We start from the raw sequence: 23,574 nt of genomic DNA, 5'->3' as shown, positions 1-23,574 counted from the left end.
CTACTATGCTGCCGTGGTAAGGAGTGGGATCATCTCCTCTAAGTGCAGCAGCTAGTGAGAGGCAGGGCCAGCTCTGAACAGCCTTTGGATATCAACATGGTCCCAGGTGGTAGCCCAGACCCAGGATATTCACATGGCCTTTAGTGGTAATGTGGGCCATGGACATTGACATAGACCCCTACTGCTGTAGGGCCATGGACACAGACATGCCCCTATGTAACAGCATGGGCCAGCATATCATCTGAGGTGGCAGCACAGGGTACCCAATCAGGCTGCTCCTCGCTGTGCTCAGGCCTTCAGTTCTGCTTCTTCTCATAGTGCGCAAACAGTTCTACTTCTCTTTCTCTCTCACTTCTCCAATATATACTTTCTCATCACAGTGGTGACCACCCACTGGACCCTGTAAGGCTTCTTGCTGTCTTCCCAAAGCAAGTGCTTTATAATGGAAGTGATTTCCAATTTACTATCACAAATGGCCTAAGTCTCTAACAAATTGATTAATTAAACCTATATTTCAGATAAAGATGCTCTAGTTTTCATTGAATATTAAGCTGTTTAAAAATTATTTTTTCAGAACTAGTTTAAAAAGAGAGGCCTCAAGTGAAGAGAAGAGATATAGAAAGATAGACATGAGATACATATTTTAGTTTAAAAAGGGTCAAATCAAAGAAAATGTTTTTAGATTAAAGAGTATTTTAGATCATAGTTTTGCCCTAAAACACTGTTCCAAAATGGAAAAAAAAATGTGCGAACAAATTTTAAAAGTTTAGGCAGGATGTTGGAATAAAAAAATAAAGATAAAGCTTTGAAAAAGATGGTATCTTTTATTTACATGTATAATTAACCTTATTATTGAATAATAATAAAAAATAATTGGCAAATAGCACAAAGTACTTCTTTCACTGACTAATCTGCAGACATTAAGAGAATAATACAAAAGTAAACAATGTAACCCTGGATGCCCAAAGTTAACTTTTAAGTTAGTTTTAAAAATATTCAACAACAAAATACAGTCCCAAAGAACCAGAGTAAGTGATTATGGACAGAGGAACAAGCTCAGGTGACAATCTTAGTCTTGACAATAGTACACATAACTTGTGGATATGGCTAACTAATGACTATTCTAATTTGAGGCCCATGTCAGGAGAGGGAGCCCATGCCTGTCACTGCATGAATAACCAAGAACTGCAGGTTGGATAGCCCAGAGACCTAGAATGGAAAATAATCAACAAAGTGATTCTTACTGCTAATCTACTGTACTTATAGATCAGAGTCTGGCCTGATTGTCATCAGGGAGTGTTCCTCTGACAGCTGATGGAAGCAGATATAAAGATCTACAGCCATTAGGTAGAGAGAAAGCCCAAATTGGAGATCTCCTTCAGCTCTCCCATCTTGGGACTTGGGAAACCCTGCAGAGTGTAACTAGGGAGATGTTGCAGGAGCAAAAGGGCCAAAGACACCACAAGAACATAGCCCACAAAATCAACTAAATGGCCTCATAGGGGCTCACAGAGACTGAAGTGGCAATCATTGAGCCTGCAAGGGTCTGCACTAGGTCCTCTGCATATGTTATGGCTGTTAGCTTTGTGTTTTTGTGGGACTCCTAACAACGGAAGGGGGAGCGTTTCTGGCTCTTTCACCTGCTCTTGGGTCCCCTTTTCTTCGACTTGATTGCCTTGTCAAGCCTTTATATGAGGGTATGTGTCTAGTCACGCTGTATCTTTTTATGCTGTGTTTCATTGATATCCATGGGAGGCTTGCTTATTCTGAAAGGAAATGGAGGAGTTGATCTGGAGGAGAGAGGAGGTGGTGAGGGGAACTGTGAGTAGTGGAGGGAGGGGAGACTAAGTCAGAATGTATTGTATGAGAGAAGAATGAATAAAAAAGACTTCATAGCTCATGCTTCTTTGGAGAAATGAACTGTAATAGTCACTTTTGTCATAAATAAATTATGAGGATGTCAGTTCTAGAGGTCTCATTTTTAACTAAAGAGTTAACATGGTGAGGACAGCCATGGTAAGAGACCCAAGAGCCCTTGATAATTTTGCAACAGCAGAGGGATCTGTGACTTTATTAAAATAGAGTTTTGCATATACACCCAACAACTATGACAAAGTATCTTCATCTGCCAATATTTACATACCCCAAACTTGTTTTCTTCCAGGTAATAGTCAGAAAACCCCAGAAACTTCCAGGACCAAAGAATGAAATGACTGTGAATCTACTGGCTTTGTAAGTCCAGGAAATGTGAGCATGCCTTCTTTCCATGAAGAAGAGGAAAATACCAGTGAAGAGGATGCCTTTTCCTGCAAAGGAAGTTGTGAAGAGGAAGATAATGGACCTTCCTCAGACTTTGAGATTGAATTGTAATTTGAAGTAGGGAACTTGGGCAGTTAAAAAAAAAAAGTCAGAAATTGATATTGTTTTGAAGCATAAAATGTATATCTTTAAAACATGCATTCAAGGAATTCTTTTGTTCAAATTTTATTCTGTCTAAGAAGTGTTGATTTTTAAAATATGTTTTATTAAAATACAATTACATTGTTTCCCCCTTCCTCTCCCCAGCTCCTTCCCAGTACCCTCCTTCCAGCCCTTCCCATGATCCCCCTAAACTGATAGCCTCTTTTCTTTGGTTATTGTTTTTAAATACACACAAATGTATACATATATGTAAATGTATATGCATATGTACATACATATGTTTATGTGTATATGTATTCACAAATATATAAATACAACCTTCTGAGAGACTGTTTTTACATATATAGTTTCAGAGAAAAATATGAATTTTGAAATTTGTCATTGTATAGATGCCAATGGGTGGCCCTCCCATTGAATGTGATGCATACTGTCCTCTACATCTTAAACTTAGGAAGGACTGAATCGCTGTGGATTTGTTAAAAATGATTTCTAACAAATTTTCTTCAAATGTGAACGTAAGAATTCCTTTTGAAGAAAAGATGATTGAAGGCAATAAAATCAACAATACAGAATTTGAGGGAAATATTTTGGAAAAAAAATACTCTTTTCTATAAAGCCAATGTATAGAAGCAAAATAAAACATTTTCCATGCTATTGATATATTCTAAAAACATATTACCTATATGTCATCTTTACAATTTTCATAAAATACTATCAAAATAAATATATAGTATCAGAAATAATAACTATATTTATAGAAATATAATTAGTAAACATAAATGAATCACAAATGCAAACATTTCCTGAAAGAATTAAAATAGATAAGTGAAAAGGGCTGGAGAGATGGCTCAGTGATTAAGAATATTTGTTGCTATACCAGAGAACTAGAGGTTGGCTCCTAGTATTCATGTTAGATAGCTCATAGCATCATGTAACTCCAGTTCCAGGGGATCACAATTCTTTTCCAAGCTATTTTCTGTATATGTACTCCCAGGTACATATCTATACATAGACACAAACAAACATACTCATAATTCAAAAATGAATAAAAATCCTTAAAACACATCAAATAAAAAACATAAATGGACTGAAATATCTGGTTTTCAAGATGCTAAAACTAAATGAGATTTAAAAAAAATAGGCATTTCAATTTTTTAGGGTATATGTTTAAACAGCTGGGGGAAACAGTTGTAGAAGGAATCTCTTGTGTATGTATGAAAGCATTACCTGTCAATAAAAAGCTAATGGCCTATAGCTGAGGCAGAAAAGAGGAGTTGGACATCCATCAGGCAGAAACTTCAATCAAAGGAAATGTTAAAACTAAAAATTTCGGTGGATCAAAGATGGTGGCGATGAAGACAGATCTTCAGGGAAGAATCCACAGATGCTGTTGGGAGCCATGGACTGTGGGTGCTGGGGATAACTGGATGAGAGATATCCATACAGTGTGGTCCATGGGTGAGTCAGACCTTTGGTCATCCAGCAGCCCAGAAAGGATGGCAGACCTGTCCCAAGTGCCTTGTCAGGACCCTGCCTGCAAGCTGTGAGCTGTGAGTGGCAGCCCTTCCTTGGCAGCACAAACTCAGTATTTGGGACTGAAATCGTGGCAGGAGAGCATCAGACCTCCTGGCCTACTGAAACCTCAAGGAAACGGGTGAATTGATCATCAGATTCCCCCCCATTTGCCCCACACCAGTCCACAGAAAGCCCAGGTCCCACATGCAAGCCCAGATGGTGGTGGGTGGGCACATTCCCCAGCCCCTGTGTGGTCTGAGAAGGAGACTCTACCAACAGCAATCCAGTCCCCAATGCCTGGACAGGACCCTGCCTGCAAGCTGCAAGCTGTGAGCAGTGGCCTTTCTTGGCAGCACAAACTCAGTATTAGGGACTGAAATTGTGGCAGGGGAGCATCAAGCCTCCTGGCCTATGGAAATCTCAGGGAAATGGGTGGATTGTGCCTCAGACCCCACCCACACTTGCTCCAAGCCAGTCCACAGAAAGCCCACGTCCCACATGGGGTCCAGACAGTTCTCGGCACATTGCCCAGGCACAGCAGCAGGCTCTGAGACTCGGGACACATAACCCCAGCTGCATGATCTGAGACCAGAGATAGTGCCAGGAGTCAAGGACCACATCAACTGTCTGAGCAGGGTTGGGCAGAAGCCAAATGGCTGGCCCCAAAGGACTATCCTGGCACAACTGGTCACAATGGACCCAGCCTACCCAGGCTCCACAGCCTAGCAGGAATCCTCACACTCTTGGGAGAGGCTGGGCAGGTCAGAGGAGATAAAGCAAAGACCTAGCCAATGAACAGCAATCCAAAGGCAGTAGCTGCTCTCTTCCTGGCAAGTAGAACCTAGGCCTCACTTCTGGTTGGAGCAGGAAGAAACATAAACAACTTCTAGAAACCAGCAGGGGTTCAGGCACTCTTTGGTGATCTGAGCCTAGGGCCCAAAGCCACAGAGCCCAAGGGCAGGATATCCAAAGTCCAGCCAAAAACAGGAACACCAGCTTTACATACACTACCTCAAACCAATATTGGAGCTACATAGCACAAGCAGCAAACTACCAAAATTGAATCAAGATCAGGTAAGTGAATTGAATAGTCCTATCACACCAAAGAAAATAGAGGTAGTCATCAAGAGTCTCCCCCCTGACCAAAAATAAAACAAAACAAAACAAAAAAACCCTCCCATGACTAGACGGATTCAGTGCAGAATTATACCACACCTTCAGAGAAGAGCTAATACCAATCCTCTTCAAACTACCCCATAAAATATAAACAGAAGGAACATTATGAAACTCATTCTATGAGGCCACAGTCACCTTGATACCTAAACTACAAAAGACCCAACAAAGAAAGAGAATTTCAGACCAATTTCTCCTATGAACATTGATGCAACAAAAATACTCAATAAAATACTTGCAAACCTTATTCAAGAACACATCAAAACTATCATTCACCGTGACCAAGCCGAATTCATCACAGACATGCAGGGGTGGTTCAATATATGATAATCTATCCATGTAATTCATCATATCAACAAACTGAAAGAAAAAAACCCACATGACCACCTCCTTAGATGCTAACAAAGCATTCCACAAAATCCAACACCCATTCATGCTAAAAGTCCTGGAGAAAGCAGGGATAGAAGGCACATACCTAAATATAATAAAGGCAATATACAGCAAGTCTATAGCCAACATCAAACAAAATGTAGAGAAACTGAAATCAATTCCACTGAAATCAGATACAAGACAAGGCTGTTCACTATCTCCATATCTCTTCAATATAGTACTCAAAGTCCTACCTAGAGCAATAAGACAACTAATGGAGATCAAGGGGATACAAGTAGGAAAGGAAAAAGTCAAACTATCACTATTTTCAGATGACATCATAGTATATATAAGAGACACTGAAAATTCTATCAAGGAACTCTTGATAAAAATATAGAAGAAGGATAGAACCTAACTGATATCTACAGAACATTTCACCCAAACACAAAAGAATACACCATCTTTTCATTATCTTGTGGAATCTTCTTCAAAATTGACCACATACTTGGCCACAAAACAATCCTGAACAGATACAATAAAATCAAAATAATCCTGTGCATCTTACTAGACCATCATGGGTTAAAGCTAGAACTCAACAACAAAAGAAACAATTGAAAGCCTACAAACTCATGGAAACTGAACAACTCTCCCCGCAATGACAGCTGGGCAAGGGACAAAATAAAAACAGAAATTAAAAACTTCTTAGAATTCATTGAAACTGGAGGTACAACATACCCAAACCTATGGGACACAATGAAAGCTGTGCTAAGAGGAAAGTTCTTAGCACTAAGTGCCTTTATTTAAAAAAAAAAAAAAAAACTGGAGAGATTCCATACTAGCAACTTAACAGCACACCTGAAAGTTCTAGAACAAAAAGAGCAGAAATACCAAAGAGGAATAGAAAGCTGGAATTCACCAAACTCAGGGCTGATATTAATAAATTGGGAAGAAAAAAATCAATGACACCAAGAGCTGTTTTTTTTTTTTTTTTGAGAAAATCAATAAGATTGACAAACCTCTAGCCAAATTAGCTAAAATCAACAAAATCAAAAATGAAAAGGGAGACATAATGACAGACACTGAGGAAATCCAAAGGACCATCAGGTCTTACTTCAAAAGCCTATATGACACAAAAATCGAAAACCTAAATGAAATGGATAATTTTTTTTTGATAACTACCAACTACCAAATTGAATCAAGATCAAGTAAACAAATTGAATAATTTGCTTAATTAGAGTCCTGTGTGAAACAGTCTGAAGTACTGGACCAATCAGGATTGAAAGCTTTCTTTGAAAGTGTCCTGGGAGCAGTCTTTTTCTGATGAGGAACAGCAATTGATGCACTTGGTGCTAGCACATTAAGGATACAGGTTGTCAGTGTCTAGCATGCTGAGGGAACACATCCTATCAGGTCTGATCCGAAGTCAGTGTCTGATTCTTTTCTTTGGAGAACACATAATTTCTCACAAGCATTATATAGTCCTAAAATTATAAGTGTATAAACTGCGCATGATGCACAGAACAATTAAGGCTGGTTTTCTGCTCTTTGTAGAAGCAGAAAAAGACATCTGTAAATCTTCATTCACACCATATAAAGAATGGCATCTAATAGTAATTCACGGGGTCCTGTAGTCAACAATAAGCATTTTCTATGCCTAGACATTTCTCAGCCAGTCTCAGAGCTATTTCCATATATTGGGATTAGCAGTAAAAGTTACCTGCTTGTTCTGCAGTTTAAATTCTTCATATCCTGATTATAGCCTGTTCCTTCATTCCATTCTGATCTCCCTCCCTCCCTCCCCCTTCTCCCCCCTTCCTTAGTACTAAGAAAGAGAAGCCCTCTTCTCCTAACATCTGACCTCCGCCTATCAAGTTTAACCTGTACTACCTGTAACTGCTTCCTCTGTAGCCTGGCAAGGTCATCTTGCCAGGGGGAAGTGATCTAAGTTCAGTGGCTACAGTGCATGTCCAAAGTAGTCCCTACTCTCCACATTTTGGGATCCACAAGGAGACTGTGGTACTACATCTGAGCAGAGAGTCTATGTCCAAATCGTACTTGGTCTTCGGTTGGTGTTTACAGTCTCTGTGTTGTAGTGTACTTATCCTGTATTATGTGACTAATATCCACTTATGAATGAGTATATGCCATGCATGTTTTTCTGGGTCTCAATTACCAAACTCAGGATGATCTTTTCCAGTTCCATCCATATGCCAGCAAATTTCAAGATTTCCTTGTTTTTAGTAGCTGAATAATATTCCATTGTGTAAATGTATCACAGTTTCTTTATCCATTCTTTGGTTGAGGGACATCTAGATTGTTTCCAGATTCTGGCTATTATGAATAAATCTGCTATGAACATAGTTGAGCAAATGTCCTTGTTGTATGCTGGAGCATCTTTTGGGTATATTCACAGGAGTGGTATGGCTGGGTCCTGAGATAGGGTTATTCCCAATTTCCCGAGAAAGCACCATATTGATTTCCAAAGTGGTTGTACAAGTTTGCACTCCCACCTGCAATGGAGGAGTGTTCTAGTGAAAGGATTGCTTAGACTGGCTGGCCTGCAAGCCTCTGGCATCCTATTTGCACTCCTACACTTAACACTGGGATTACAGGTTTGTGCATAGACTCTATTGTGAATTGTCCTCTATTAGATTATTGCAGCCCACATATTACTGTCAGCATTTCTGTTTATGAAATCTTTCTTCTCCTCCCATGATCTCGCCAGAAGTAACAAAAGCTATGGAACTTTCCTCAGGAAAAAAAAAAAGCCATCACTTTTCAGAATTCAGTTCATTAGTGTTTTGTGTCTTTAGTTCTTTCATTGGTATTGCCAGTCCATACTCTTCTGGTTTACCACATTCTCAGTTTTAGTATGGGAGCAACTGTCTCTCAGAAGTTGAACTTTGAAATAACATTCAGACATTCATCACTTCTTCAAGTATAAATGCAAAACCACCTCATCTGAGAGAGAAGAGATAATTTATGTTGTAGCCAAATATAAATGTTCATGGCACAAGAATACAAGTGTAGGCGAAACTGCTGGCAACAGTTTCATGAGGAAACATGACAAAGAAAATCTTAAGTCAAGACACTTTAAAAATATTAGTGGGGAGGGGGCAGGAATCCAAGATGATGGTGCTGAGCACACATCGTGTCTGATCAGCAGGACTGAATGTAGGGACCAGGCTGGGAGCTACAGACCACAAGACCTGGAGAGCCCTAGGTGAGAGGGGTACACACAATGCAAAGCACAGGTGGGTCTGGCCACAGGCCCACAGAGGACAGGTGCCCTGTCCCCAGAGACTGCATACTTAGTAGGAAGCTGCATCTGTGCTCTCTATCTCAGACCCCATAGCTGGGACTGAACTGTGGACAGAGAAGCACCAGCATCTGGAATTGCTAGCCCAAGGGAGAAACCAGAAGAATGGGTGGATCTGACCTCAGACCACCCCACTAGTCCACAGAAAGCTTCACGGTCCTATAGCCCAGGCAGGGTCTCCAAAGCCGAGTGCAGCCTATCGCGCTGCACCTACACTCTCTCTCTGGCTGAAATGTGGATTATCAAAGCCACCATCAGTGTTTCCTGGCCCAGGGGGTAGCCCAGAGTGTCAATCTGGGATATATCTAACTTCAGATCTCCCTACCAGTCCATGGACCCAGAGCCCATACAGGTGGGCAAGGCAGCTTTGGACATGTTCTTTGGCACAGCAACACACTCTGTGGTAGACTGAATCAAGGCCCCATGGGCCCAGTGGCTGAGGGCAGGGTCTCCAAGTCCAGCCAAAGGCAGAATAATGGACGTTAGCTACACTCTCTTGGACTGAACCTTGGGCTGCAGAGCACCAGCACCAGCTTCTGCTGGACCAGTGGGGAGCACAGGGTGTGGAGTAGAGTGCCCTGGAGCTGAACCCAGGTCACCTGCCTAGTCCAGGGAAGGGTTCCCTTATACTCACATCAGACTCCAGGGCCCAGAAACTATTCTCAACAAAATCATAGAAGAAAATTTCCCCAATCTAAAGAAAGAGATGCCTATAAACATACAAGAGGCCTACAGAACACCAAATAGAATTGACCAGAAAAGAAAAACTGCCCATCACATAATAATCAAAACAGAAAACATACAGAACAAATAAAACATATTAAAAGCTGCAAGGGAAAAGGGCTAAATAACATTTAATGGCAAACCTATCAGAATTACACCCAACTTCTCAGCAGAGACCATAATAGCCAGAAGGGCCTGGACAGAGATCCTGCAAACTCTAAGAGACCACAGATGCCAGGCCAGACTACTTTACCCAGCAAAGCTATCAATAACCATCGATGCAGAAAACAAAATATTCCATGACAAAAAAAAATTCAAACAGTACCTATCCACAAATCCAGCTTTAAAGAAGGTACTAGAAGGAAAACTCCATCCCAAATGGTCAAGCTACAACCAAAACTACTCAGGAAATAGATAACTATACCATGGCAAAAACACAACTACACAAACGCTCGACTGGAAACAACATCAAAATTAAGACTCTTAACAGTCACTGGTCATTAATATCTCTCAACATCAATGGTCTCAATTCTCCAATAAAAAGACACAGACTAACTGAATGGGTGCATAAACAAGATTCAACATTCTTCTGCATTCAAGAAACACATTTCACCCATAATGATAGGCATTACCTCAAGGTAAAAGGTTGGAAAAAAAAATCCAAGCAAATGGTCACAAGAAGCAAGCAGGCATAGCCATTTTAGTATCAAACAAAATAGACTTTCAACCAAAATTAATCAAAAGGGATGAGGAAGGACACTTCATACTCATCCAATGTAAAGTCAACCAAGATGACATCACAATTCTGAACATCTATGCTCCCAATACAAGGGCACCCACATTTGTAAAAGATCTGCTAAAAAAGCTTAAACCACACATTGATCCCCACACAATAATAGTGGGAGACTTCAACACCCCACTCTCACTGAATGATAAGTCATTGAAACAGAAACTAAACCAAGAAATAACATCATTAACCAATGCCATGGGACAAATGGATCCAACAGATATCTATAGAACCTTTCACCCAAACAAGAAAGAATATACCTTCTTCTCTGCATGCCATGGAACCTTCTCCAAAATTGATCACATCGTAGGTCACAAAGCAAGCCTCAATAGATACAAGAGGATTGAAATAATACCTTGTATCCTATCAGATCACCATGCTCATAGGCTGCAATTCAACAACAACAGAAATAACAAAAAGCCTACACTCACGTGGAAACTAAACAACTCTCTGCTAAATGACACCTAGGTCAGGGAAGAAATAAAGAAAGAAATCAAGGATTTTCTGAAATTCAATGAAAATGAAGGAACAACATACCCAAATTTGTGGGATACATTGAAAGCGGTGCTAAGAGGAAAATTCATAGCACTAAGTGCCTTTAAAAAGAAATTGGAAACATTGCACATAAGCATCTTAACGACACAACTGGAAGCCCTAGGGGGGGAAAAAAGAAGCAAAAACTCCCAAGAGGAGTAGACGTCTGGAAATAATCAAACTCAGGGCTAAAATTAACAAATTAGAAACTAAGAAAACAGTCCAAAGAATCAACAAAACCAAGAGCTGGTTCTTTGAGAAAATCAATAAGATAGACAGACCGTTAGCCAAACTAACTAAAAGGCAGAGAGACAGTATTGAAATCAACAAAATCAGAAATGAAAAGGGAGACATAAGAACAGACACTGAAGAAATACAAAGAATCATAAGATCCTACTTTGAAGGCATATATGCCACAAAATTTGAAAACTACAGGAAATGGATGATTTTCTTGATCAAGTTCACTTGCCAAAGTTGAGTGAAGAACAGATAAACAAGCTAAATAGTCCCATTTTCCCTACAGAAATAGAAGCAATCATCAATAGTCTCCCAAACAAAAAAATCCCAGGGCCAGATGGTTTCAGTGCAGAATTCTACCAGACCTTCATAGGCGAGCTAATACCGTTACTATTCAAGCTACTCCAAAACATAGAAATGGATGGAAAATTACCAAATTTATTCTATGAGGCCATAGTCTCATTGATACCTGAACCTCACAAAGACTCAACAAAGAAAGAGAATTTCAGACCAATTTCTCTTATGAACATCGATGCAAAAATACTAAATAAAATACTTGCAAAACGAATACAAGAACACATCAAAGATATCATTCATCATGACCAAGTAGGTTTCATTCCAGGCATGCAGGGATGGTTTAATATATGGAAATCAATCAATGTAATCCACCATATAAAAAAACTGAAAATAAAAACCACATGACCATCTCTTTGGATGCAGAGAAAACATTTGATGAAAATCCAACATCCATTCATGTTTAAAGTTTTAGAGAGTTCGGGGATACAAGGCACTTTCCTCAACATAATAAAGGCTATATACAGCAAGCCAATAGCCAAAATCAAAGTAAATGGTGAGATACTAAAGGAAATTCCTCTAAAATCGGGAACAAGGCAAGGCTGCCCACTCTCTCCATATCTCTTCAATATAGTACTCGAAGTTCTAGCCAGAGCAATAAGACAACAAAAGGAGATCAAGGGTATTCGAATGGGAAAGGAGGAAGTCAAATTATCTCTATTTGCAGATGATATGATAGTGTACATAAGTGACCTTCAAAATTCCACCAGAGAACTCCTACATCTGATAAATACCTTCAGCAAATTGGCTGGATACAAAATTAACTCAAAAAAGTCTTTAGCCTTCCTATACACAAATGACAAGCTTGCAGAGGAAGAAACCACACCCTTCACATTAGCCACAAGCAATATAAAATATCTAGGAGTTACTCTAACTAAGCACGTGAAGGACTTGTTTGAAAAAAATTTCAAAACTCTGAAGAAAGAGATTGAAGATGACCTGAGAAGATGGAATGATCTTCCTTGCTCATGGATTGGGAGAATTAACATAGTAAAAATGGCCATTCTACAAAAAGCAATCTACAGATTCAATGCAATCCCTATCAAAATACCTACACAATTTTTTAAAGACATTGAAAGTTCAATTCTGAACTTCATATGGAAAAACAAAAAAACCAGAATAGCTAAAACAATCTTGTACAATAAAAGGTGCTCCGGAGAAATCTCCATACCTTTGTCATCAGGGAAATGCAAATCAAAACAATTCTGAGATTCCATCTTACACCCATCAGAATGGCTAAGATCAAAAATTCAGGTGACACCAGATGCTGGTGACAAAGGAGGTTGAGCATTTCTTTAAGTGTTTCTCAGCCATTTGATACTCCTCTGTTGAGAATTCTCTGTTTAGTTCCAAGCCCCATTTCTCAATTGGGTTATTTGGTTTGGTGGTGTTTAATTTCTTGAGTTCTTTATATATTTGGGATATTAGACCTTTGTCAGATTTAGGGTTGGTGAAGATCTTTCCCAGTCTTTAGGCTGTTGCTTTGTTCTCTTGACAGAGTCTCTTGCCTTACAGAAGCTTTCACCCTCATGAGGTCCCATTTATTAATGGTTGACATTACAGCCTGGGCCATTGGTGTTCTGTTCAGGAAGTTGTCTCCTGTGCCAATATGTTCCAGGCTCTTCCCCACTTTTTCCTCTAAGTGACTTAGTGTCTCTGGTTTTATGTTGAGGTCTTTAATCCACTTGGATTTGAGTTTAGTGCAAGGTGACAAATATGGGTCCAGTTTTATTTTTTTACACATAGACCTCCAGTTAGACCAGCACCATTTGTTGAAGATGCTGTCCTTTTTCCATTGAATGGATTTGGCTTCTTTGTCAAAAATCAAGTGACCATATATATGTATGTGGATTCATATCTGGGTCTTCCATTCAATTCCACTGATCAACCAGCTTGTGGGGAAACTGCAGTCAGGATATAGTGTATGGAGAATAAATAAAACAAAATTTGCTTCATATCTCATATTTCCTTAGAAAAACAAACTGTTCTAATCACTGTTGCCTCAACAAGCTATAAAGATGACAACTCTGGAGTTCTCATTCCAAAACTCAAAAATTAAGTTGGTACGGTCAGCCATCTCAAGAGATTTGAGAGCTCTTGTATATTATCACAACAAAGCAAAGGTTCCTGTGCTTTTTTTTTTTTTTTTTTTTTTTTTAGAAAAGAAGCAGTGAGTTTAAAATATTTATTATTATTGAAAGGAATTTCAGAGACTTCAGATATGTCTTTGTTTCAATGATGGCAAGTGTGCCCAGCACACAGCCCTGGTAACATCCTTGTCTCAAGACAGGGTTTCTCTGTGTAGCCTTGGCTGTCGTGGACTCACAGAGATCTGCCTGCTTCTACCTCCCTCCTGAGTTCTGGGATTACAGGCGTGTTGCCATGGTGCCCGGCTTGAGATTTAAATAATTTTCTAAGTTACATAGGCTGTGCAATATTGCAGCTCATCTACTCAAGAAGGTTCCTGTTCCTTTTTAAAAATAGAGTCCTGTGTGTATACAGCCAACAATTGAGACCAAATATTTTTATATGCCAAGATTTACATGTCAGATAATGTCTTAAGTCTAATAATTTCCTAACACTGTAATTCTTGAATAACTCATTGTAGAAAAGGGCCTTGCTTTTAATAAGGAGATTTTAAAGAAAAAGTCACTATATGATTATACATGTTTGTGTATGTGTACATGTGTGTACGTTTGTGTGTTTATGTTTCAGATAATAAAATGCTTTCTTCTAAGTTATTGTTGGATGACCCCATCATCTACAAGTATAGATCCTCCTACATTCCGCTCAAAGCAAAATATCTCTGTATTTGCTGAGTTCAAAGAAAATGGCAGTGCGGTCTTTGCACATTCACTAGAAATTTGTGAAGAGGAGACATTTGTTCAGCTCCAAGAAAGTTGTAGAGAGGAGTGCTTCAATGCTTTTCAGCCCTTAAGATTGGATTGCAGTTTCAGCTAGGAAACAAGGCAATAAAGAAAGAGAAAAAGATACTGATTTGAAATATAAAATTTATGTCTATAAAGTATACAATCAAGGGGGTCTTTTGATCAAGTTTTGCCCTGTCTAAAAAGTGTAGATCTTTGAAAACACATTTTTAATAAAATAGAACATTGCTTCCTGCCTCTTTTTTTCTCTTCAGTTCTTTCCATGGACCCTCTTTTAACCCTTCCGATGCCCTTTCCTTCAAAATGATAATCTCTTTTATGATTGTTATTGTGAAACACACACATGGATAGTTTCTGGGGAAAAATATAGTTTTGATGTCAATGAGTGCCCATATGGGCTGTGAAGTATACTTTCCTCTACACGCTAAAATCATCAAAGATTTAATCAATGTGCATTGTTAAAAATTATTGACAAATTTTCTTCAAATGTGAACAGAGGATTTTTATTTTGAAGGATGATTTAAGGCAATAAAAGCAACAATACAAAACTTTAGGGGAAAGCATTTTAAAACAAAATAATACATTTTTCTATAAATCCAATGCTTCAAATAAAATATTTTACTAGCTATTGAAAATTTCTAAAATTATATTACTTATGTATTATCTTTGACAATTTCATAAAATAGTATTAAATATATATAATAATATCATAATAATAACTACCAGATATGAGGATATCTGCATCTATAAAAAGATAATTAGTAAACATAAAATGAATCACAAGTCTAAATTTTTCCTGAAAGAATTAAAATATATCAGTAAAAGGGGCTGGAGAATTTGCTTGATGATTAACAATATTTGCTGCTCTTTCAGAGGACCAGAGTTTGACTCCCAGGACCCATGTTGGATCACTCATAACCACCTGTAATTCCAGTTTCTGAGGAGTAAAATCCCTTTCCAAGTTTATTCTTTCATGTGCATTCACATGTACAATCATACCCACACACAGATAAACATAACATAATTATAAATGAAAAAATAGCTCCTATCTCCTTACCTACAAAAGAAAGACAAAGGAAAAGCAACATGTTCCTGAGTCCAACCTAGTTTTCTCTCTGTATAAGACCAACAATAACTTATAACAAACTCCCTATGAAAATAAGCATCTGAGACTTTTGAAGCCCTTATCTAACTATTTTACCTTATATATCTATAGAATCATATTTATATTTTAGATCTAGAATATATATTCTTGTGAAAAAATTAGACTGTATTTGACATGACCATGATTTGCATCAATACAAAATTCAATACCATTGAATTAAAAAATAACCTTATTTGTGAGTAACAATTAAGGCCTTGAGATGAGGAGTAGATTCAATAATCTAACTTTTGTTCTATCCTCCCTCTATATTTATATATCCCCTTTCTCTTTTCAGCTCCTATCTCCTTACCTACAAGAGAAAGATAAAAGAAAAGAGAGATGTCCTTGTGTCAAACCTAGTTTCATCTCTGTTAGAGACCAATAACTTATAACCAACTTCAACAATGAAAATAAGCATCTGTAGACCAAGAGAATAAACAGAAACCTGTACATCCCCTCTTAGAGGAAATGGGACGTTGTTCTCTTAAGTTTTCTTAAGGCTGATTTAGGGCAAATAATACCTTGGAACGCCCCCCCCCCAAATTGGGGGAAATAGTTAAGTAAGCCAGGGATAGCGCTCCCACCATCAATGGAGGAATGGTCCTCTTTCTCTGCATCCTCTTCAGCATGTGCCATCTCTCGAAGTTTTGATCTTAGCCAGTTGGATGGGTATAAGATGAAATCTCAAAGCCATTTTGATTTGCATTTCCCTGGTTACTAGGGATATTAAGCATTTTTAAAAGCATTTCTTTAAGTGTTTCTCAGCCATTCAATATTCCTTTGTTGAGAATGCTCTCACAAATTTAGACCCAACAAGATATGAAATATATTTACTTCAAGTTTGCTGAATACGAATAACCAAATCACTATGAATGTAGCATGACTCCTGATTGTCTTGTGGTTCTTCCTGCTGTTTGCAGTTTATTTTATTCATGTGTAATAATATAGATGTATATGTTAAAAAGAAGCATAATAAAAATAAAAAAGAAAAAATACTTATGATACACTAATCAGAAATATAAATGGTCTGGCATCTTTATTTCTCAGGATGATGCTAAAACTAAATGAAATAAAATAATAGGTGTTTGGACTTTTAGGAAATATGCTTAAATAATGACAAAAATAACTTCAGTGTAAATAAACAGAAAAGGAAATCACTAAATGTGAATCTTAGTGTTTAATGAGTGAGCCATCTCTCCAGCTCTGTTCTGAAAATTTCATTATATTAGCTAGCTTTCTTAATTCTCAAAGGTACTATGTATGCTACCAGAGGAGAAAAGCAATCATCAATTTTACCCAGATATGAACCCTACAAGCCTGATGCTGTAATAGTGGCACAGACCTCAAAGGATTATCCAACCGCTATTTCATTGGATTTAAGTTCCAGACCACAAGATGAATTCCGTACTTGGCTCCATTATCAGGCAAAGAACATACAGCTAAACATGTCAAATAGGCTTCTGAGGGAAAAACCTACTACCATTATCCTTATAAATGTACATAGCATTAAACCAATAACTAGTGACTTGTCATTATACCTACAGATCAATGTATCTGTTAATATTCATCTGAGAAACTTATGTTTACAGTAGACAATGATTAACAGCCTCACCACTGACCAATGTGCAGGCAAAAGACAACTATAGAATCTTCAGCATTAAAGGGATATGTGTACAGCAACTTCCGTTCAGGGCTCAAGGATCATCGTAAGAAGCAGGTAAGGGTCAGATGTAGATAATAACTACAAGGAAATAGTTTATTCTGATACAACAGGGAAGGTACATACATTAAATCAGTGTAGTTGTAACAGCATGAAAAAGACATGAGCAAGCCTAAACCAGATCAAATCCTAGCAAGGAATAGGGACTGGACATAAAATTTCATCTCTAGCTTTGGAGTTATTGGCAATTGTTAGCTTTTGGGAGAGGATGAGAAAGTTTTCTAAAATTATGACCTCTTGAAATTTCCTATGCCAAAGAATTGAATTCATTACTTTTAAGTTTAGCTTCACGTAAATTAAGATGGTGCAGACAGAGAGCAGCTGTATGTACTTCGCCAAAATACTTGTGAATGGCCTTTAGCTCAATTGTTTACAGGGACATTAAATCCCATGGAAGCTCTTGAGCTGGGCCTCCTTAGTCCACACTATTGTCAACACTGTCTTCCTAATAAAATGGCCGGCCAAGTTCTGTGTAAAGTATTTAATGGCTTTTCTAGTCCAAAGTCCAAAGTCCAAAGTCTCCTCCCTCTAGCAGGGAAAGATTCTTCATTGTAATGTCCCAGTCTTTGGTAATCAATGCCTTTATTAGTTACTTTTGGTTGCTGTGATTAAACACCACAATCTAAGGTGACTTATGGAAGAAAGTTTATCTTTAATTATGGCTCCAGGGGCCAGTGAAGTCCCTACTTGCTAGAAAGGTGCGACAGCAGATGACTGGGCTAGGAAACTGAGAGGTCCTTCAGCACAGTAAAGAGGTAGCAAAATGTGTAATAGTAATGATGTTGACATTCACTAGTAGAAGGAAGGAGGGGAGAGTCCAAGGCTTATCATCTGATATTGTAGGCATGACTCCCTCCTTTCTACAATACTCTTGCTGCAAATAATCTTGGTAGATTCTAGAATATATAAGCATAGGAAGGTTAAATAACAGGGGCTACTTGATGTAGCCCTCATAAGTAGTCATTAATGATGGGAAGACTTTGCCATGATGAAGATGTTTAAGGACCACTCCTGTTCCACTTGTGCTGCTCAAGTAAGTCCAATAAACTCAATGGCTCACCAAGTGGGATTTTGGTGAAATTGTTGTTTTTTGGCCTGTTCATGGTGTTCAATGTAGACTGTGTAAATGTTAATATGTCTTCAGGAAAACTTAATGTAATAGTTTCTCCAAACCATTCATCATCACATGTATAACAGCAGATAGTGTTGCCAGCTGAAATGATAAGTAGATCTTCTTGGACCATGACTGCAATAGTCTCTGTGTACCTGGACCACAGAATGTAAGAAAAATTTTGTTCCTATGATCCTGTGTTCACAGGGTATCCTGAAGGCATCTTTTTAAATCTTCCAAGAGTTAATACCATCAGCTTGTGTTGTGTGGTGTCTGGCCAATTCTTGAGATGCATTCAAGGTAATATCCCATTGTCTAATGGTTCCAATATCTTTAAGGCCATGGTTTCCTGGCCAAAACTTTATGCTTCTTCTTCTTCTTCTTCTTCTTCTTCTTCTTCTTCTTCTTCTTCTTCTTCTTCTTCTTCTTCTTCTTCTTTTTCTTCTTCTGCAGAGGAGAGGATAGGTTAAATTGCTTTGCACAGAGGATCTTTATAAATGAAATAGTGGATTGTTATTGAAATAAAAGACCATTTTTTGTTGTGAGTCTAGTGTTTCGTTTCATGGTTGAGTCATCCCTCCAGCCCCAAAAGACCGTTTTTTGATCTCTGGATAAATGGTAGATTTTAGGATATCTATGAGTGACCTCATAAATAAGAAATACTAAGATATTACTCTGAAGAAAAAAGAGAGGAAAAAGAGAAATTGAGACTTAGTTCTTCCTTCAGAGGAACAAGATTAAGCATAAGAAGTTGTTCAAAGCCATCAGAGCAAAGGTGAGGTATAGTGTGTTATAAGCCTGAGAGGCACTGGGTGCCACTGAAGTATCACCATCATGTTATATTAAGCATCTTGCATCCCCAAAGCAAAATCATCAAGCTCTACTGGCTGTCAAAATGGACAACCAGGCAGAACCCTGAGGATTTCTCCCAAAATGACAACCCCGTGCTACCTGAAACTTTGGAAGCCTTGGGAAGGCTCATACACTCTTCTGGCTACCAAAGCAGAGATGTTATGTCACAGAACTTCTGACTCCTCAGTATTAGCTTTTTCTGTTAAATGATTTTCAACTTGCTTGTTAGGGGAGGGGGATTGTTATATTTTTTTATGCCTATCAGTGGTAGATAATATTAAAGCTTGCTATTCATAGAAACTAAACAAATAAAAGTTATTTGGCCAATAATAAACAGAGTTTTAGATAGGCTTTAAGGTTTGTGGGAACTGTTGGATATTGGTAAAGTACAGTAATCAGGCATTAAATTTCCCCATCCTAGGTTACTACTCCATAGTCCCTTCATTTGAAAAAACTATTATTTATTCAGTATGCATCCCAATCATAGCCCCCTCCCTTCTCTCCTCCCAGTCCCTCCCTCTCTCTTCACCCATCTTCCTCCCCTATTCCTCAGAAAAAGAGAGCCCTTCCTACCCCCCCAAATTCAACATAACTCATCAAACTGCATCAGGACTGAACACATATTCTACCTCTGTGGCCTGGCAAGGCAGCCATGCCAGAAGGAGGGATCAAAGGCAGGCAGCAGAGTACAGGCACACCAGAGGGAAGTGATGAAAAAGCAGGCAACAGAGTCCATGTCAGAGACAACCTTTGCTACCATTACTAGAGGACAAGCAAGAAGCCTGAGCTGCCCATCAGCTACATCTGTGTATGGGGCTTAGGTCCTTGAGTGATGCTTCAGTACCCACAAGCCCCTCTAGGCCCTGCTGGCCTTTTTGTGAGGCTCCTGTCACCCCCATGTCCTTTATCCTTTCTTCCACTTTCCCACAGGACTCCCTACACTTTGCCCGGTGTTTGGCTATGAGTTTTCGCATCTGTTTCAATCCGCTGGTGTATGGAGCCTTTCAGAAGACAGCTATGCTAGGCTCCTGTCTTCAAGCATAGCAGAGTAGTTATAGTATCAGGAATTTTCTCTTTTCCATGGAGTGGGTCTCAGGTTGGGCCAGACATTGGTTGGACATTCTCTAAGTTTCTGCTTTATCTTTATGTCTGCACATTTTGTAGGCAGGGTAAATTTTGGGTCGAAGTTTTTGTGGGTAGATTCCACTAGGAGTCTTGTCTAGTTAGAAGGTGTTCTTTTTACTCTCCATAACCACTGATACCAGAAGTCTCAACTAGAGTCACTCTCATATCCCTCCAGAAGTCTACTCTATGTTTTGTCTCCAGCTTGTCACAGAGATGGTCCCACCCACAGTTTCTGTTCTCTCTACAAGCCTTTTGTCCTCCTGCCTCTACTATCCACCCTTATTTCTCTCTGCACTTCCTCTCCTACCTTATTCCTGCTCTTCAACTACTACAGTTGTCTATTTTATTTCCCTTTCTTAGTGATATTTAAGCACCCTGCCTTCGGTCCTCCTTATTACTTTTCTGTTTTGGGTCTGTGAATTGTAGTATACTTATCCTGAACTAAATGGTGAAAGTCCACTTATAAGTGAGTGCATACTATGTGTGTCTTTCTGGGTCTGGGTTACCTCACTCAGGATGATCTTTTCTAGTTCCATCCATTTGCCTGCATATTTCATGACTTCCTTGCTTTTCATGGTGAATAGTACTCAATTGTGTAAATGTACCTTAGTTTATCCATTCTTCAGTTAAGGGCTCTCTAACTTGCTTCCAGATTCTGGCTATTACAACTAAAGCTGCAATGAACATAGTTGAGCAAATGTACTTATTGTGTGGAGGAGCACACAAGACTGGGTCTTAAGATAGCGTGATTTCCCAATTTTCTGAGAAAGCACCAGATTGATTTCCAAAAAGGTTGTACAAGTTTCCACTCTCATCAGCAATGGGGACTGTTTCCCTTTCTGCACATCCTTGCCAACATGTGCTGTCACTTGAATTTTTTATTTTCACCATTCTGAATGGTGCAAGATGGAATCTGTATTGTTTTGATTTGCATTTTCCTGATAACTAAGAATGTTGAGCATTTCTTTAAGTGCTCCTTGGCCATTGGAGATTCCTTTCTTGAAATTTGTGTTGAGCTCTGTGACCTCTTTTTAATTGGGTTAACTTATTTGTTGGTGTTTACTTTTTGGAGTTCTTCATATATTTTGGATATTAGCCCTTTCATGGATGTAGGGTTGGTAAAGGTATTTTTCTAATTTGTAGACTCTTATTTAGTTCTATTGACTGTCCTTTGCATTACAGAGGCTTTTCAGTTTAAGAGGTCCCATTTATTAATTGTTGATCTTAGAGCCTGAGCTATTGGTGTTCCATGCAGAAAATTGTCTCCTATGCCAATGAGTTCAATGCTCTTCCCCACTATTTCTTCTCATAGATTTAGTGTATCTGGTGTTATGTTGAGGTCTTTGACCCACTTGTACTTCAGTTTTGTGCAGGGAGAGAAATATAGTTTTATTTGCATTTTCTGCATTTAGATACTCAGTTAGATCGCACCATTTGTTGAAGATACTTTCTTTTTTTCATTGTATGGTTTTTGCTTCATTGTCAACAATCAAGTGTCTGCAAGTGTGTGGGTTTAGTTCTGGGTCTTTGATTCAATTTCATTGATAAACTAGTCTATTTCTGTGCCAGTACTATGCAGTTTTCATTACTGTTGCTCAGTAGGATAGCTTGAAATCAGGGATGGAGATACCTCCAGAAATTCTTTTATTGTAAAGAGTTGTATTAGCTATTCTGGGTTTTTTGTTTTTCTATTTGAAATTTAGAATTATCCCTTCAATGTCTGTAAAGATTTGTGTTGGCATTTTAATGGAAATTTCATTGAATTTGTAGTTTGCTTTTGGTAAGATGGCCATTTTCACTATGTTAATGCTACTAGACCATGATCATGGGACATCTTTCCATCTTCTGTTCTCTTCTTCAATTTCTTTTGTAGAGAGCTAAAGTTTTTGTCATACAGGCCTTTCACTTGCTTGATTAGAATTACTCTAAGATATTTTATACTATTTGTGGCTATTGTCAAGTGTGTAGTTTCCATAATTTATTTCTCAGCTCATTTGTCCTTAGTATAGAAGTGATCTAATTTTTTAAAATTACTTTTCTATATAGCCATTTTGCTCAAGGTGATTATGAACAGTAAGAATTCTTTGGTGGAATTTTGGGATCACCATGTATACTATCATATCTTCTGTGAATAGCAATTCTTAGACATAAGTTTAGGTATGTTGTGCCTTTATTTCATTAAATTTTAAGAAGTCTTTCACTTCTTTCTTTATTTATTCCCTCACCCATTGGTAATTGAGTAGGTAGTTGTTCTAGGCTTTTTGTTATTTCTGTTGTTGTTCATGATCAGCTTTAATTAATAGTGATATAATTAATTTCAATGGCTTAATTCACTTTTCTTGTATTGGTTGAGGTTTGCTTCGTGTATGACTATATGTTTGATTTTGGAGAAGGTTCCGCACAGTGCTGAGAAAAAGGTATACTCTTTTGTGTTTGGATCAAAAGTTCTGTAGCTATATATTAGGTCCATTTAATTGATGGCATATTTTAGTATCATTATTTGTCTATTTGGTTTCTGTCTTGAATATCTGGCCATTTATGAGAGTGAGGCGTTGAAATCTTCCACTAATAAGGTGTGGGGATCAATGTGTGATTTAAATTTTAATGATGTTTCTTTAAAAATGTGGGTGCCCTCGTATTTGAGGCATAGATGTTAGGGTTGAGTTGTACTCTTGATGTATTTTTCCTTTGATGAGTATGGAGTGTCCTTCCTTATCTCTTTTGATTAATTTTGCTTAAAAGTATATTTTATTAGATACTAGAATGGCTATATAACCTGATTTCTTGGGTCTGTTTGCTTGGAAAACCTTTTTTTAGCCTTTTACTCTGAGGTAATGCCTATCTTTCTTGCTGAGGTGAATTTCTTGTATGCAGAAAATGCTGGGTTGTTTGTACATCCATTCTGTTAGCCTATGTCTTTTATTGGGGAATTAAGTATGTTAATGTTAAGAGATATCAACCCGTGTAATAAGATTTGATAACTTCATAATGGAAAGAACCAGATGTTTTATTATGGAGTGGATGAGGATATTCCTGTATTTTCCCAACAGATGCTGAAGTATCAGGCTGGATCCCAGATTGCCTCATCCCACCAGTGAGAGAACTCAATGCTTTTATTGAAAAAGAGAAGAAAAACAAATAGTAGAAAAACACTACCACACTCCACAGCTAACATGGTTTCATCCTCCTCATTGGAACAGTTTGCAGATCATGCACTGGCTGTGTCATTTGCTCAGTTAAAGTTGGAAGAACATAAATACACTCCAGTTGCATCAGCCATATGTGATAATCTGATTCCTACA

At 38.3% G+C, this 23,574-nt stretch overlaps 1 protein-coding gene across 1 annotated transcript in view; it reads left to right on the top strand.

Moving 5' to 3' along the window:
* LOC127211316 (selection and upkeep of intraepithelial T-cells protein 10-like) overlaps positions 1 to 2,244 on the top strand; it is a 101,036-nt gene extending 98,792 nt beyond the window's left edge. The window contains exon 8 of the mRNA XM_051171136.1: positions 2,165 to 2,244. Within this exon, the coding sequence (XP_051027093.1) occupies positions 2,165 to 2,208 (44 nt within the window). The 3' untranslated portion in view covers positions 2,209 to 2,244. The remainder of the gene's footprint in view (positions 1 to 2,164) is intronic.
* Positions 2,245 to 23,574: the final 21,330 nt, after the last annotated feature.

The sequence above is a fragment of the Acomys russatus genome, chromosome 29, assembly GCF_903995435.1.
Source record: "Acomys russatus chromosome 29, mAcoRus1.1, whole genome shotgun sequence".
Classification (NCBI taxonomy): domain Eukaryota; kingdom Metazoa; phylum Chordata; class Mammalia; order Rodentia; family Muridae; genus Acomys; species Acomys russatus.
The sequence above is the reverse complement of the archived record's forward strand: the minus strand, read 5'-3'. Positions and strand labels throughout refer to the sequence as shown.